Source organism: Hipposideros armiger, unplaced genomic scaffold, assembly GCF_001890085.2.
Source record: "Hipposideros armiger isolate ML-2016 unplaced genomic scaffold, ASM189008v1 scaffold_834, whole genome shotgun sequence".
NCBI lineage: Eukaryota > Metazoa > Chordata > Mammalia > Chiroptera > Hipposideridae > Hipposideros > Hipposideros armiger.
In genome coordinates, this window is record NW_017732184.1 from 668,242 (window position 1) to 685,128 (window position 16,887).

The window sequence follows — 16,887 nt, forward strand, 5'->3', positions numbered from 1 at the left end:
GCGCCTTCGTGAGAAGATCACCAGTCGCAGGTTAGGGCTGGTCCCTGGGCTCTCCAGTTACACTAAAAGTGAGACCAGGGAAGATGGTATCGAGGCCGCTCGCAGGCAGCGCGGGCTCATCCAACATTGATGCGGCCCTGGATTGCCCCAGAGCCCCTCGTGGGGGCGCAGGGTCCCGGCTCCCAACTCCTTTGGGATGGGCCAGGCGGCAGGGAAAGGTCTGCTTGCAGCTCACCGCCAAGGTCACATAGGTACCTTTCAGCCCCTCCATCTAAGGACCAACCCTTCCAGCGCTGAAGGCCTTGCCCAATCATGCAAGTACTGGGCCAGGGGAACGGGCAGTGTGCTCCTCCCCACTCTGTTCCCAGTCCTCCCCAGCCAGGGACAGGGGAAAAAGAGGGAGGGAGGGAGCTGGCCTGTTCTGCTGCCTCCCCGCCCCCCCCCCAAGTCAATTCTCTCCAGCACATGCATCTCCGTTCATGTACACACCAGTCAGCACACAGCCGCATAGCCACTCTTGGCACACAAAACCCTCCCTGCAAAGGTGCACAAACTCAATATTCACTCAGTGGTGCATACATACCCTGGGACACACGCACATATCCCAGATATATTCTAACAGGTGCACACACTCGGCTGCACACACAGGGAAACACACTCAATGGAGCCTTCTCCCAGAGGAACCCAACCCATCACTGAGTCTGCTCTCTGACTCTTGGTGATGGAGAGGGAACACCACCCGAAATGTCCCACCCAGGGCACACCAGACTGTGGAGGGAGTGTCTGTGCAAAGGCAGAGGAGCCCTCTTGGTCTGCAGTGCTGGAGAGGGCATGGAGGCAGAGCCAGGATGGGATTAAGTCTTTGCTGAGGAATGTGACCTTGTAAGAAGAGAATCCTGGGTTCCCCTCACCCTGGTGTGGGGCCTCCCTCCCTGCCTCCAAAGGTTCCCACAGGCTGGGCCCTCCTCCCCCTGACCCGAACTCTATGCCCCTCATTCTGACACTAGGTTCCAGCAGGCTGGCACGGTTCTCTAGCATCATCCACCTGCAGAAAGCTGCCTCCCCTGGCAACAGCATGGGCAGGCTGTTCCCTAAAGCCAGCTGACTTCACCACAACCTGGCCTGGTGCGCACTGACAGACTCCCCACCCCCCCACACACACACACACAGCTAGGGTTTTCTTTGTTCAGAAGGAGCAAAGATCAGAACATCTACGCAAGGCCTCAGAGTGGGGCTGACTGGGAACACCCACATGACAGATCTAACTGCTCCAACTCCAGGACAGTGCACACTGCTCAGGATGGACAGAAAAGGTGTGCATCTCTCCCCAGCCCATGCTGGGTCAGGACTGCCCAGGTGGGACCCAGGCTCAGTCGGTATTTATCTATTATCAAGGCACAGGATTTTCCATAATGAAGGAATTAGCTATCAGTAGGAGCCTGTGAGCCCCTGGTTGGCCATTGTTCTCCAGACTGTGGGCACAGCTAGCCCTTTCTTCTACCTTTGGTCACAGATGTGATGTCCCTGCCCCATAGTCTTCCTGCTTTTGTTTGAATGCATCCAGGGAAACCGCAGTGCCTGATGACTTCAAACCTCAGTGTGGACCAGTCCTAAAGGAGTGGAAAAGTCCTTGCCTCACCTCCATGACTGACTCCTCTCCCCACCCCCTAACCTCCCTGAGCCCGTCATACCAGCTGCATGGGAGGCAGACCAGCCCCCACTCATCGCCTCCTCCAGAGCTATTTCTCCATGAGCCGAGCCGGTACCATCACTACCATTTGCCCCACCCAGCCCAGTCATCTTGGTCCTGGACTGTTAGACATCCATCAGAAAAAGCTCGAGAACAAAGCAGGGCCTCTAATCACCCCGCTCTGGTGGTCACCCCAGCTGTCCATGCCCGCAGCCCCTAAGCTGGCACTGCCATGGCCAGGGCCTCCAATCCCAGCCTGCCTTGTTCTCATCTCCCCACCCTGGCCTTTCCAATCACAGAACACACACGGAGGCCATAGGTCATGCAGTCATAGAAGCCCAGAACTACAAGAGCGCTCGGTGAACCAGTCAGCTCCTTCAACTTCAGGGGAAACATGCCCAGAGAGCCAGTGGGTTGCCCAGGTCCAGAATGGAAATTAATGAGGCAGCCGGAATGAAATCCTGGACTCCTGACTCCCTTCGCTGTGCTCTTCCCAATACATTTCTGACTTCATGAAACCCAGTGTACAGACAGTAAAAGCATCATCTCCTCATCTTGGAATAAGATGGTAGTGAACCCACCTGCCACGGTGGTCGGCCTGGCTACCTCCAGGCTTGGCCTTCCCACTGCTGCCCAGGCCCTGCCAGCTTCTCTACTGATTCTGATCTGCCAGCAGTCGGGACTGGAGTTAGCTGGCTCATCCCTACAGACCCCTCTGTGGTGGTCTCATCAGCTGTGGCACAGGTAGGTCCTAGGACGGGGTTCTGTTTCACTGTCCTGATCTACTTACGAATTCTCAGCTGGGGCTAAAGGCCCAGTCCCTCTTGGGGAAGCTAAACCTTGTCACCCATGCCTCAGGCACTGGCTAAAGTCCCCAGCTCCAGACCGCCCATCTGACCCTGGCCTGGAAGTCATGTAACTGTGCCCTCTCACCCAGACGGTCCCAACTTGTTCCTGCCAGGTCTTTATTAGTTATGCCTCTTCAATCCCTGGATTGCCTCCTTAGGTGCAGTCCTTACCCACCTTGGCCTTCCCCGCTTTCCTGCCTACTCTCCTCTCAGTGCTCCTGGTACCCTGGGGCAGGGCCTGATGGGTCACCACACCGATCTCTGTATCTAGGAATGGCCTTTCAGATTCAATTGGACACAAAAGTCCTGATATTAAGTGGAGGATCCCTGCTCTGGGCCAGGTAATAACAACAGCTAACAATTAAATAGCACTTACTACCGTGTTTCCCCGAAAATAAGACTGGGTCTTATATTATCTTATATTATTTTTTGCTCCAAAAGATGCATTTTATTCATTTATTCATGCGCAAAAATCTACATTTATTCAAACATAGTCATGTCTGGCTGATGATCTTAACTGGGGCGTATTTTGGGGTGGGGCTTATATTACAAGCACCTGAAAATCATGCTAGGGCTTATTTTCCAGTTAGGTCTTATTTTTGGGAAAACATGGTATACACCAGATACTATCCCAAGCACTCTACATTTATTAAGCTTTACATATATTCACACATTTAATCCTCACAACAACTCTATGAGCTACGTATATTATTATGTCCATTTTAAAGATGAAGAAGGAGGCTCACAGCAGTTCAGTAGTTTCTCCAAGGTCATACATGTGCTGTGCAAGAGATTTGAATACTCTGAAGGAATAAGGAACAATTTTCTGGAATGCTAGAAAGCATAAGCCAGAGCTATGGTTCGGTAGCATCTAGACACTCATTTTGGCTTCCCCTCCCACTCCAGCCCCACTCTGGCCAAAAAGATGTGGCTTTGCTGGCATCAAGTTAGGTTCAAGAATCAGGAGAACCTAAGTTTTGAAAATAGAAGCACATATTTTGTTAGTGTCCGGTTCTCTTGGAATGACAAGTAGGCCTTAGTACAGAAGGGCTACCTTTACAATAAGAATTTGGCTACTTTCTCAACCTGACAAGAAACCTACCTGTGCAGAGAGTATCACCAGCAACTGCGTGCCCTGTTTGGGAACTAAGAGGCCAGAAGAAAGTTAAGCCAAGATATGCTGTAGAGACTCCTGGCCACCGTGGTCCCCTTGTCTCCAATAAGCTCCAGGTCAATTAAATTAGGAACTTCACTTTTCCTAATCCTATAGCAGGTATGTGTGTGGTATGTTTGCCAATTCACAGCTCACCGGAAAGGGTACACAAACATTATCTCATTCAATTCTCACCCTTCACCATAAGAAAACCATCACCTCCATTTTACAGACGGGGAAACTAAGGCTAAAGGATATTAAGTACTTGATACACTTCTAGACTATTTGCCCTTTGTTTCTTTTACAAATGGCGCATATGACTTTTATAATCAGCCAAAACAATAAAGATTTTCCCTTTTCTGTGCTATATTTGCACAGCTAGTAAGAGGTGGAGCTGGGGTTCAACCCAGGTCTGTCTAATACCAAAGCTCAAGCTCTCTGTGCTGCCCCTTGGCGCCATCTCAGCGACCCAGTCCATAGGGAGTTCTATCCCTCCCTAGACATGTTTACTACAGGTCATATCTTGCTTCCTTGTCCTTCTCTCCTATTCAAAACTTGTTACAAAGCTGCAGCAATAAAAACAGTGAGGTACTGGCATAAGGAACTGACTCAATGGTACATAACGCACACATATATAAAAATATCAAGTTTTACACCTGAAATATATTCAGTTACACCTCAATTACACCTCAATAAAGCTGAGGAAAAAAATCAAACTAATAATAATAATAATAATAATAATATCAGTGAAAGGACATACATTAAAATGTCCACTATTAATAATAGCCAAAATCTGGAATCATCCCAAGTGTTCATCACATTAGGAATAGATGATGGCGGTAAATTCATACAGTAGAATACTACATAGCAATGGGAACAAACTGCATGCAAAAACACGGATGAATCTACTATTGAGCTGAAAAAGGAAGACAAAAAAGAGTACATCTGGTACTCTTAAATTAAGTTAAAAATCAGCAAAACTAATCTCTGCTGTTAGAAGTCAGCCTATTGGAAGTCAGGATGGTGGTAACGCTTACGTCAGGGGCAGTGGCTAGAAGGGCTTCTGATTCAGCAAGCTCTTCACTCGTGACTTAAGCATTTTTTTCATATGTAGGTTACATGATAATCAAAAGTTGATGAGAAAAACAAACAAAACAGATGGGCAAAGGATTTGAATAGACATTTATCCAAAGAAGATATATATGAATGGCCAATAACCACATGAAAAGATACTCAACATCATTAGTCATTAGGGAAATGCAAATAGAAACCACAATGAGAAACCATTTCACATATCCTAGGATGTCTATAATAATAATATTTTAGAAACAGAAAATAACAGGTGTTAGTGAGGATGTAGAGAAATGAGAACATTCATACATTGCTGTGGGAATGTAAAATGGTGTAGTCTCCATGGAAAACCGTTTGGTGGTTCCTCAAAAAGCTAAACAGAATTACCATATAATCCAGGAAATCCACTCGTTGGTATATAACTCCCCAAAAATGGAAAACAAGGACTGGAACAGATATTTGCACATCACTGTTCATTATAGCATTTTCATAATAGCCAAACGGTAGAAACAACCCAAATGTCCATCACCCACATTTTGGATAAACAAAGTGTGATATATGCATACAATGAAATATTATTCAGTCAAAAAAGGAATAAAGTTCTCATACAGGCTACCACACGGATCCACCTTGAAAACTGTATGCTATGTGAAATAAGCCAGGCATGAAAGGAGAAATACTGTATGATTCCACTTATATACAGACTCTAGGGAAATGATAAAGGCAGAGAGTAAATTAAAAGTCACAAGGAGCTGGGGAGAGGCATGAATAAGGAGTTACTTCTTAATGAGTACAGAGTTGTTGTTTGGGGTGATGAAAGTTTTGGAAATATATAGTAGTGATGGTAACACAACATTGTGAATGTAATTGATGTCACTGAATTGTACACTTAGAAATCATTGACATGGCTAATTCTATGCTATATACATTTTACCACAACCTCTCCCCTTCCCCAACTGTATTGCTCTGCACTAGTTATATACAATTGGACAATGAAAATTTTAAAATACCATTTACAATATTATTCAAAAGAATGCAATACTTGGGGAAAAAAAATCTTACAAAAGAGGTGGAAAACTTCCACTTAAAACTACAAAATGTGAGTTGGAAGGCCTAATGTTAAGAGTCAACTCTCCTCAAATTGATCTAGATTCAACACAATCCTAATCAAAATTCCAGAAGCCTTTTTTTTTAGAACTGGAAAATCTTATTTAAAATTAATGTGAAATTGAAAAAAAACTCAAATAGCCAAAAAAACACAACAACCAAAAAAACCATTGAAAAAGAAGAACATCCTGGCTTCTCCAGGGACTGGGTGAAGGAGCCTCTCCAAAACATCCCTTCTCTCTTGTTTTGACCCCACACTCACCATGCAACCTTTTGGGTTTACTTGCCAAGTAGCTTCATTCTGGGCTGACCATGAGCCCTGGGTAGGGCCACAAACAGTATAATAACTAGAAAAGGATCTTCACAACTGGGGAGTAATAAATGGGTATTCTGGTTTGAAAATAGAAAGTTGAAAGTCCTGAACAGCCTGATAGCAAGACTTATTACAAAGCGATAGTAATCAAGATATTACGGTATTGGTGTCAAGAAAGACACGTAAATCAGTGGAGCAGAATACCGAGTATAGAAATAAATTACATATAAGGACAACTGATTTTCAATAAAGGTGCAAAAACAGCCAAGTCCTCTCAACAAATGGTGCTTGAACTACTGGATATCTTTTTTAAAAATGAAACTCATACCATATACAAAAGTCAAATAAAAACAGAGCATAGACCTAAAATGTTAAACCTAAAATTAGAAAATTCCTAGGAGAAAACCTTTGTCACTTCGAGTTAGGCAATGATTTCTTAGCTATGAAACCAGAAGCACAATTCATAAAAGAACAAATTGATAAATTAGACTGCATAAAATGTAAAAACTTCTGCTCTTCAAAATATGTAAAAGAATGAAAAGAAAGGCAAAGATTTGGAGAAAATATTTGCAAGTCACAAATCATAAAGGACACGTATCCAGAATATACAAAGAACTCTGAAAACTTAAGAATAAGGAAACAACTCAATAAAAAAAATGGGAAAAACGTTTTTATAGATACTTCCCCAAAGAAGAGATATAGATGGCAAATAAGCACATGAAAAGATGCTCAATATCATTAGTCATTAGGGAAAGGCAAATTAAAATCACAATGATATTCCACTACATGCTTATTAGAAAGCTGAAATTAAGAAGACTGGCCATACCAAGTTGTCTGAAGGATGTAGAGGAATTGGAACTCTCAATGCGGCTCTTGGGAATGTAAAATGGTACAACTACTTTTGAAAAGTTACACTGTTTCTTAAAACGTTAAATGTACACCTACCATAGGATCTAGCCAGTCCACTCCTATGTATTTACCCAAGAGAATAAAAACATATGTCCTTACAAAGATTTGTACACAAAGTCACAAAGCTTTATTCGCAATAGTCCCAAAGTGGAAACAACCCAAGTGTCCACAAACAGGTGAATGGATAAAATTGTTGCATGGTGGTATTTCCATATAATGAAATATTACTCCTCAGCAATAAAAAGAAATGAACTACCAATTCATGTAACATGGAAGACTATAAAAAATAACTGCTGCGTGAAAGAAGCCAGACCAAAAAGGAGTACATATTGAATGACTCCACCTATATAAAATTCTAGAAAATGCCAACAAATCAAGTCAGTGGTTCCCTGAGAATGGAGAGACACAGAGGTCAACTTCGAGGGGGACCTGAAGGAGAGAGGTTTCCCAGCTTCAAAGATGTGGGGGCAGAAGCCAGAGAACAGGGTTGGGAAGTGACTGTTAACTATTAATAGCTGCTTTTATTTGTTTGTTTTTACAGGGGAAAAAGTTTAGGTACTAAGCAGAATGATCTCAATTTAGAAATTTCTTCCTATATATGTATTAGACCTTTGGCATACTATTTCTATATTATTTCTACTAGAATCTAGACTGTGGGCTCATCTAGGGGAAGGAATTATGTCTTTTTATCTCCTTATCTCCAAGGCTCAGCACATCCTTTGCACTCTAAGTACTTTGTCAGTAAGTGAATGAATGTGATTTGGGATCAGAATACAAGCATAAAGGTTTTGTTATTTTAAGCTTAATGTTCCAATCATTTTAGAGTTCCTCTCCATAGAGAGCACCGCTTTTCAAAAGGTCACTAGGATTGTGAGGTGACAGCAACCAGATTGCTAGGGTTGTGCAATGACAGGTTGATGAGGAAACAGAATCAGGTTCCCTCAAAGAAGGCAATGAAAGCAAAGAAAGAGGGGGCCCAGTTGCACCCATCTTGAGGAGGGAGACAGGACAAACTGGAGTCGGTTTACAGGCTGAGGAGCGAGCGCCTGTAATGAGTGGGAGGTGAGGATGGGATCAATGGGAGGGTAAGGAGGGATCCAAGGGGAATTAGCTGGGGGTGGGAGGAACACCTGTTCCTCTGCATCTTGGAAAGCAAGGATTGTCAGAGATACAGGAGGGTTTTGAGCAAAGTGAAGGGAAAGAGAGTGGCAGGAAGGAGGTCTTCATGCAGGTGAGAGCAGCCGGGTTCATGAAATTTCTCTTCCAGCCCTCACCGTTTAGGACCGGGGATCAGAACGTTTAACTCTGGAGATCGACATGGGGTTGCTAACTTTAAAAACAACAACAAAAACCTACTGTCTATTATCACGGTTTCATTTGTAAAAGGGGGATGGCATTTAATGCACCAAAAACAGGGTAGAAAGGACAAAATCTCCGAATAGATCTACTCAGCTTTATGACCAACTCAGTCCGTTGTCCTTATTTTTCTCACTTCACCAGGAAGGATGATAATTCCTTCCTCCAAGACCAGTGCGTGGGCAGCGCGGCTCCAAACCGCCCAAGCCCGCAGCCGCACTCCAACCCCGCGCGGCGGGCCGGGCGCACTCTTTCCGGGGCCAACCCACTCCCCGCCCGGCGCAGACCCGCGAGGCAGTGTCGAGAGTAGCGGGTCTGGAGCAGAGGGGCGCCCCTCCTCGCCCCACGTGCCCCCGCCGCTCCGCAGCACTCTTCCGCGCGGCTCCAGCGCCCACCGACGCCGCGGCGCAGCAGGTTGGGGGTGGGGTGGGAGGTGGGTGGCAGCTCGCCACCCAGTGCTGCGGTGCCCCCCTCCGACAGCTCTGCCCCGTAGGTGTGAGGACACCCTCGCTCCGCTCGAATTTCGGATATCCGAGGCTCTCTGTACCGGATACTCGAGAATCTGAGTCTACCCTGGAGATCCGGGTGCTCACGCCCACGGTCAACCCCCGGAACGCCGGCTTCTCCTGCGGTAATGCGAGTGGCAACTGGCGTCCACGCAAGGCCACCGGAGGGGCCCGGCGGAGCCCATCCTCCAGGCGCTAGCCCTCCCTACCTGTCGTAGCTCCAGCGGCTGTAGGACAGGGTCCGGTGGCTGCTCACTCCCTCCATCGCCGCCTCCCTGCTCCGCTCCTGGGACCACGGGCGGCAGCGGAGGCTGCGCGGGGCTCGGCGTTTGCTCGCTGCGGGCCCGGCCAGGGCGCGGGCGGAGGACTGTACCATTCCCCCCCCCCGGGGGGGGGGAGAGTGACCCCCCTCCCCCCGGCTCTGCCAATGGCTGGGACGCGCGGGCTGCAGGGACCCGGGCCCGAGGGGCCCCCTCCCCCGCGTTGAGTCCCGCGGGGGCGCGGCTGCTGCAGCCTGGACTGCTTATTTATTTATTTATTTGTGATGTGTGCTCCACGTCGCCATGGCAACTGCTCCATCTTTTCCGGCGTCACTAGGGTACCGCGCTTTCAAACCTTCCCGGGACAAGGACTGCTAAGAGGCTGTCGCTTCTCCCGCAGTCCCGGATACACTCCTCGTATTCAGGCCCCCCTCTGCAGAGATGCCCCCCTCCTTTCCGTAGTGAAGGGGGGTGTCTTCATCCATTCACCCCCTCCAACCTTCCACTGTCAGTTGGCCCCCTTCTCAGTAATGGGAATACCCATCACCGGAATTTCGAAGATTTCCCCTCCTCCCCACCCTCCCGGCATGAAAGTCCTTTAACCCCTGGAGTCCCCCTTTCCTAAAACTGTCGGGACTCAGCCCCCTCGTCACCCGAGTGACAATCCACTTCTCCCTCTCTCCTTCGCCGCTGGATTCCCTTGGCCCCTCTCTTTAGCATGTTGTTGCTCCGGTGAGTTCCCAGAACCAAGCTCTGTAAACGTTCGTATTTCTAGACCATTCATTTCTGTTTTTATTTTCCTCTGTGCTTTCCCTTCATTAAATCGAGCTGTGTTGGCTCAACTAGCAGAGAGCGTCGTGTCTACACCAGGCTGAGGGTGACCCACGGGAAGGCGAAGCCGAACCGAGTCTGCTGGGTGGGGGAGTTTGGGAGGGAGACCCGGGCGCTCCGCCTCTCTTTCCCTTTCCCTTCCCCCAGCCTGGGCTGCAGTCTTCGGGGATTTACAGGTATAATCTCCTTGCAGAGGTCATGGAAGCCTAAGAAGGACCTTTCGGTGCAATTGTTGTGGCGAGGCTGCGGTAACACGCCGGGACAGGGGTGGGAGGAGGCGCCTACGTCCTCTGGAGGTGGTGTGCAGGGCCTTGGGGTTGAGCTACATTAATCCAAGGATCAGGGACAACTCCAGTGAAACTAGGCTTGCCTGTTAACCCTTGGTTACAGGGCTTGCAACTGGCAGCACACTTGTTGCATCCAGCCCACAAGTGTTTTTCCGTGTCCTGCCAATTTTTTTGGTTTTTTTCTTTTCATTGACTAAGTTGACACTTAAAAATCGGAAGATTTAATAGATCCAGTTTTTTTGTCCTCTCTTGAAAACAGAAAATCTGGCACCCCTGGGCCTTCCTTCAGCATGGCAGGCACAGAGCAGAGAAGTGGCTGCTCTCCTCCCAGGGAGCTTGTGTTCTCCTGCAGGCCTCAGGCCCCAGCTCTCACTTACGTAACTTGCTGGTCTCAATAGCTTTGGAGTTTGCCATGTGGAATACAGTCATCTCTGTAAACGCTGGTTTTTCCATGGCCTTCAGAGCTGCCCAAATGTATCATTAACTAGTATTAATCAAGGGCCAAGTCCTCAGCAGAATGCTGTAGATAACAAGCAGACGCTTGTTGCTCCCTTGGGGGACTTACAGGCTGGCAGGCGTGCACTGACTCCCATACAGAACTCCTGTTCCTGAACCATGTCTTGATGGTGAGACTCTTGGCATGGCCATGACCTCAGTGATAGATTAGGACTCCAAAATCAACTTGTTGCAAGGGTGTGAAGCCTTGCTTCATTGCTTGGGTAGGGGTGAGGGGTGAACTTCCCTATCTGGACAATGTGTGGAATTTGTGGCACCTCCCACAGACACCACAGAACCAGAAGCCACTGCTCCTGATCCATATAAGACAAGCCTCCAAGGATGTCCTTTCTCCAAAGGACTGATGGAAGCGCAATAGGACCTAAGAAAGGACTCCCTCAAGAAGACAGGTCCTGCTCCAGCAGCCTCGCCCCACTCCAACCCGTGCTAGCTCAGCACCAGCGGTCTCAGAGACCTCTTGAGACTGACACTGGGCGCTGGCTGCCAGGCCCCTGCAGCCTGCCTTGGTGAGCTCACTGGAGGCAGAGGTAATAAGTACATATTCTGCCTCACTCACCAGGGAACCCGGTAGTTAGTATAAGACAAGGATTCTATAGCTAGAAGAGCCAATAACAGGTGTACAGAGCTCCCAGACCCCCACCTCCAAATCCTGACATACTACCTAGGAGTACAAATAAGGAGCTCAAGACCAGGTGTCCTGAGCAAGGGCTGAAAGCTGTAGGAAAGCTACATCCCAGACGCTCTGAAGGAGCAGAAGTCATGGGAGCTGAGGACAGCCCTGAAAATTGGGATGACACATGAGCACATTTTGATGACGTTGGGGGCCTTGAACCCTATATTATGCTGAGCTTCCTTGGCCGGTAGAAAGAGCTCTTCCTCCCCTGATATAAATGTTTGTGTCTATAATAAGCAATATTTTTCCTTCTACTCTCGCATTCCGTTGCCACTTAATACAAGATGTGTAAATAGTAAACTTGCATCTCAGTATTGAAGCTACATTGCATCAAAAGGGGAGTGTGACTTGGCGAGAAGAGAAATGCACATCACCCGAAGATAGACAAAGGACTTTGTCCTCTATTGGAGAGAGGGTTCTGCTTGTCTGGTTGAAGCATGTCTAATACAATGTAGTAGTTGGAACAGGGAGAACAAGCGTAGGAGCCAGTCTTCAGATGTTCAGGTGGGAGTGGGCTGAGGAGAGTGGAATATAAGGTTAGATAGGGGAGAGCTTATTGACCTGGGAGCACCCTGCTGTGACTCAGGATTGAATGTTCTGGCAAGGGCCCCTGGAGCAGGCCTAATACACTTGCTGCACTCACCCCTGAAGCCTGGCTATGGTGATGGCCTGGGTATGAGATGGTCTTGTGGACAACATTGATGCTTCACTCAGGTCCTTTGGATCCCTTTTTATTGATCTTACGTGTGTCCTGCCCACCTTCCATGTTCACCAACAGCTTTGATGTACTTTTGCTTCTAAAACCCAACACCTGCACCTCTTCTTCCGAGGACTGCCTTCACACTGCTGGAACCACTTCGCTCACCCACACAAAGAGCAGTAGGAACCTAGGAGTTTACTTCCACCCTGGATGGCCCTTGCCTAACACCTGGCAGGTGCAGGAATATGAAAATGCAGCATCCTTGCCTTGGGTGTGACATGTACTTGGGTCTCCCTATAGGATCAGGCTGACTTTAGTTTGGGACTTTGTCTGGGATCACACTCTCGCTTCATTTCCTCCTATTTCTTATCCTCCTGCATCCACTCCTCTCCTTGTCTCCTGTAGCAGCATTTCAGTGGTGTGCTGGAGCTGGCTGGTGTGAAGAGCCGATTGTTAGCCTCTTTCCAATTCCATGTTCGGAAATGTCATGTCAGTAGCTTTTTGGCCAAGTCACCATGGAGTATTCATGGAAACTGGCAAATGCTATGAATCAAGTCTTTTAAAATTTTCTTTCTGGAGAGCCAGTTGTTCTTTACGATCACACTACTGAGGCACTTCCTTAACAAATCACTTGTAAGTACTCATTTCAGAGTCTGCTCAACCTGCAGTCGCAGAGGCTGGATCCTCATGTATAGTGTCATTCCTTGAGGAGACAGCCCCAGCACTAGGTGGCAAGTTGATTACATCAGACTCCTTCCATTCTGGATAGGGCAGCAGTGTGCTCTTATCTAAACTGACACCTTTGCTGAATATGGATTTATCTGCTATGTTTGTAGTGCTTTTCCAAAGGCTTATACACTGTAATTATCATCCTGAGGTCCTACATAGTCAAGTCTCAGCTGAAGGGTCTATTTTATGGTAAAGGATGTCTGACAATGGTTTTGCAAAACAAGGTCTTACCATGTACTTCATGACCTGGAAACAAAGGGTAGAAAGTGGGAACGGCCTATTAAAGGTTCAGCTAAGGCGTCAGCTTGGGAATGAAACTCTGGGCTGGGTCACTGTCCTCCAGGATGTAGTTCATGCATTAAGCTACCAGCTGATATATAGTGCTGTGTTCCCAGTACTTAGAATACACTTTGATTTCAGACTTCTAGTCTCCAGAACTGTGAGATAAATTTGTTGTTGTAAGCCACCAAATTTGTGGTACTTTTTACAGCAATCCTAGGAATCTAATTCAGATAGCCTTACACATAAACTACGTCCCCGCAAGTCCTTGTCACATGTTGTGCTTTCAAGGGATCCAACTAAGTATGCTCCCACTCCCGCTGAATTTCTAGGGTTTCTATTCTCAGCTAACCTTTATCTTAACCTATCTCTTGCACCCCCAATCAGCTGAAGTCTTACCTGGGACTGGACGTGATCCTGTCTTGTACCACCTCCTTCTAACCTCCAGTTTGGTGAGTACCCCTCACTCACCTGCCAAAAACTCTAGTACCATGTGGAGAGGCGCCCCAGGACTACATACTAGCTCTGGCACCACCCCTTCCCCGGGTGGAAAGCCCAGAAATTTCATTTTGCTCATCAGGGCACAGGCCAAGGTCTCTCCTGGGAAATAGCAGCTCCAGGATTTTTGTGTAGAAGGATTGTAGACTACAATCTTATTGGAAGGGGAGTGGGCCCTAGGAGATTTACTTCAAACTATTTCCAGACCACATTTTCAAATGGATTATGTTTATTTGGAGTGATTTTGGAGTGCGTCTAGAGGAAGATGCTTTGTTATCATCACTATGGCTTATGGTAGCAGATGGTCAAGGAAGCATCTCTAGCTGTGGTCACTCATTCTGCACTGTCCTGGCCTCTCCAAAGCTGAAGGTGCTTTTTCTGGACCAGGCCTGCAGAAAACTGCTCAGGAACTACAGGAACATGAATGAGCAACCAGCAGCCTTCAAGTGGTGCAAGGGCGCCCTCTAGTGGCCACTTCGGGAAACCTCGGGCGTAGAGAGCAATGCTGCTCCTGGGACTACGGTTCCATTGCCATGGACAGAAGGACCAACACTTGGAGGCAGAGATGGCTGTAAGTCTAAGGACCATCATTCTGGGGCAGAAACATAAGCACAGGGCTGGCAATCCCAATTGGACAGAAGATAGATCATGACGATCAGGCAGACCGTCACAGAAAAAACAGGCCTAATCACAGCCTAGATCCCGAAATGCACCTGCTTGCCCTCTGGGAGACATCACTGGAGGAAAAGGGGACAACTGGAATTTTGTTAGCCCTGTCAGGACTTGTGTTACAGAGGCGCAGAAAATGATTATTTTATGAAAATTCAGTTAAAACTTCAAAATACAAAATTGACTCCAGGTTCAGAGAACTTGAGACACCCGACTACTTTTAGTAGGATCTGAGGAAGCAGGTGTTCCCAGGGAACGAGAAATACTGTGTTGTGGCTGTTGCTGCAACCCTGTTTTTACCTCTAACCTGCTGTCTCCTTGGAAACACAACTCTCTATACAGGCCATTGTAATACTAAGTAGTATTTTGATCTTTATTCCTTTCTTCCAATTCTTCCTCCTGTTTTGTGCCCCGTCAATCCCAATGTCTTTCAAGATTGAATTCCTTTCTCTGACCCTGAGGCAGATTTATAATAAGCATGTCCTGTGTCTTCCCAAGACTCCTTCCTAATTTTTATAGCAATCGCTCCTCCTAATTATTTCTGTGCATTTCCTCCATAACATTGAAACCCATAGAGGGCAGAAAGCACACTTCAACAGCTGCTGTTATCACCGTGCCCAACACTGTATTCGATGCACACTAAGCATCACTGAATATTATAGGAGTGAAACACATAACCTATGTCTGGTGTGCTCCCTCCCGCCAGCCCCTCTCCAGAGGATCCTGACGACAGCCTTCGCCCTCACAGAGCTTGTGCTGATAGGCAAGTTCAAAATGGTGATAGAAGTACTAAGATAGGAGAATGTCATGGGATCACGGTATAGGAGCACCTCCTAAGAGGAGGCAGCATTTAGCCTAAAACCTAAAGGATGAGTACGCCAGCTAAAGGGGCACAGATTCTGCAGAGGGCAGGGCAAGTGCAAAGGGGAGCCCACATGGAGTGAAAGACATGGAGCTGAAGTCAGGCAAGGTATGAGCCACAGATCGCGGTCACAAGCGTGGACTTCATCCTGGCCAATGGGATACCTCTGAAAAGATTTCATCTGCGGTTAAGTCCTGGTCAGATTTACAAAGAGCAGTGTGGCTGTTGTGAGAGTGGATCGAAGTGGGTGAACAGGAAAACTGTTTTCCTCTGCCCTTACTACTCACATCAAACACCTCTGCGACCAGATGTGCTGGTGATTTTCCCACCATGCAATTCTCAAGACACCAGCAGGGTGTCCTACAATTTAACTCACCACTGACACTATCTACCTGGAGATAGCGTCAGATCCCAAGGTTAAGGGCTGTCCCACAAGACTGCCTCTCCCACCCCAACCTCTTTAGATGCCAGTCGCCAAGTCCAGGTTGTCAACTGTGCTTCTGACCAACCAGCTATAAATCGGAGCTGCCCCTGACCTCCTCCTTGGGTTTAATTTCTGGAGCACTTCACAGAGCTAAGGAAAAGTTTACTTACCACTGATTTATTACAAAGAATACGAATGAACAGCCAGATGCAGAGGCACACAGTGAGGCCTGCAAGGGTATGGAGCACAGGAGCTTGTCAGAGTTTGGGGTGTGCCGCCTTCCTGACATCTCCTTGTTCCTGAATGTATTCTTATTCACCAACCCAGCAGCTCTCCAAAGTCTGTCCTTTGGGTTTTTATGCAAGTTTCATTATATATGCATAGTTGATTAAATCACTGGCTATTGGTAATTAAGTCAACCTTCAGCCTCCAATCACATGGTCAGTTCACCTGGCAAACAGCCCCCATTCCTGTGGTTGCCAGGAGGCTTTCCAAAAATCACTTCATTAGCATCAACTCAGTAGTTCAAAGGGGCTTGTTTACATCTTTAACAGGACTCTCTTTACATTTTTATAGCTCTTATCACTTAGGAAGTTCCAAAGGTTTTAAGAGCTGCTTGCCAGGACCATGGATGAAGACAATACACAAAGGGTGCAAAAAAAGGTATACACATTTTAAGCAAGGTAAAAACTGTATTAAAATTGTAATACTCAATATACATCAATAACAAAAAGATAAATGCAAGTCATGGGTATATTTTTTTGGCACCCCCGGTATATTTCTTATCATAGAAGGCAAGGCTGAAGGCAGAGTTGTAATAAACTAGTTGACACATGATGGTGGAAAGGGAGGGGAGAATCAAGGATTCATTCACCCAACGTTGCTGGTTTGGACAACTGGGTACACAGTTGTCATCACCTGAGGAAGGAAATTCAGGAGGTGATTTGTGTGGGAGGAAGAGACAATCAGTTCAATACACAAGTTGAATTTAAGATGCTTTTGAGACATGCAAATGAGATATCCTGTGTCTGTTTAACAAGGCTGGAATCAGGAAACCAGCTAGGAATGTGGGCCAGAGCTAGAGCTAGAGATTGGGCATCCTTTAACACACAGGTAGTAGCTGTCACAGGCTTCAGTGAGATCTTCCAGTCAGAGGGTGCAGAGGAAAAAGTGAAGAGGACCCAGGACCAAGAAAAGCCACTGACA

At 47.1% G+C, this 16,887-nt stretch overlaps 1 protein-coding gene and 1 long non-coding RNA gene across 3 annotated transcripts in view; one reads left to right on the top strand and one right to left on the bottom strand.

Moving 5' to 3' along the window:
* TUB (TUB bipartite transcription factor) overlaps window positions 1–9,462 on the bottom strand; it is a 92,060-nt gene extending 82,598 nt beyond the window's left edge. Inside the window, exon 1 of one of the 2 annotated variants that reach the window (XM_019629268.1) lies at window positions 9,163–9,462. In XM_019629268.1, coding sequence (XP_019484813.1) covers window positions 9,163–9,329 — 167 coding nt within the window. In that variant the 5' untranslated portion in view covers window positions 9,330–9,462. The remainder of the gene's footprint in view (window positions 1–9,162) is intronic. The other variant, XM_019629269.1, reaches the window with a different exon arrangement.
* LOC109374568 (uncharacterized) lies at window positions 7,703–14,734 on the top strand. The gene is made up of 3 exons (XR_002122416.1): window positions 7,703–8,322; window positions 13,616–13,680; window positions 14,090–14,734. It is a non-coding gene; the product is annotated as an uncharacterized LOC109374568 (long non-coding RNA).
* The last annotated feature ends 2,153 nt before the right edge of the window (window positions 14,735–16,887 follow it).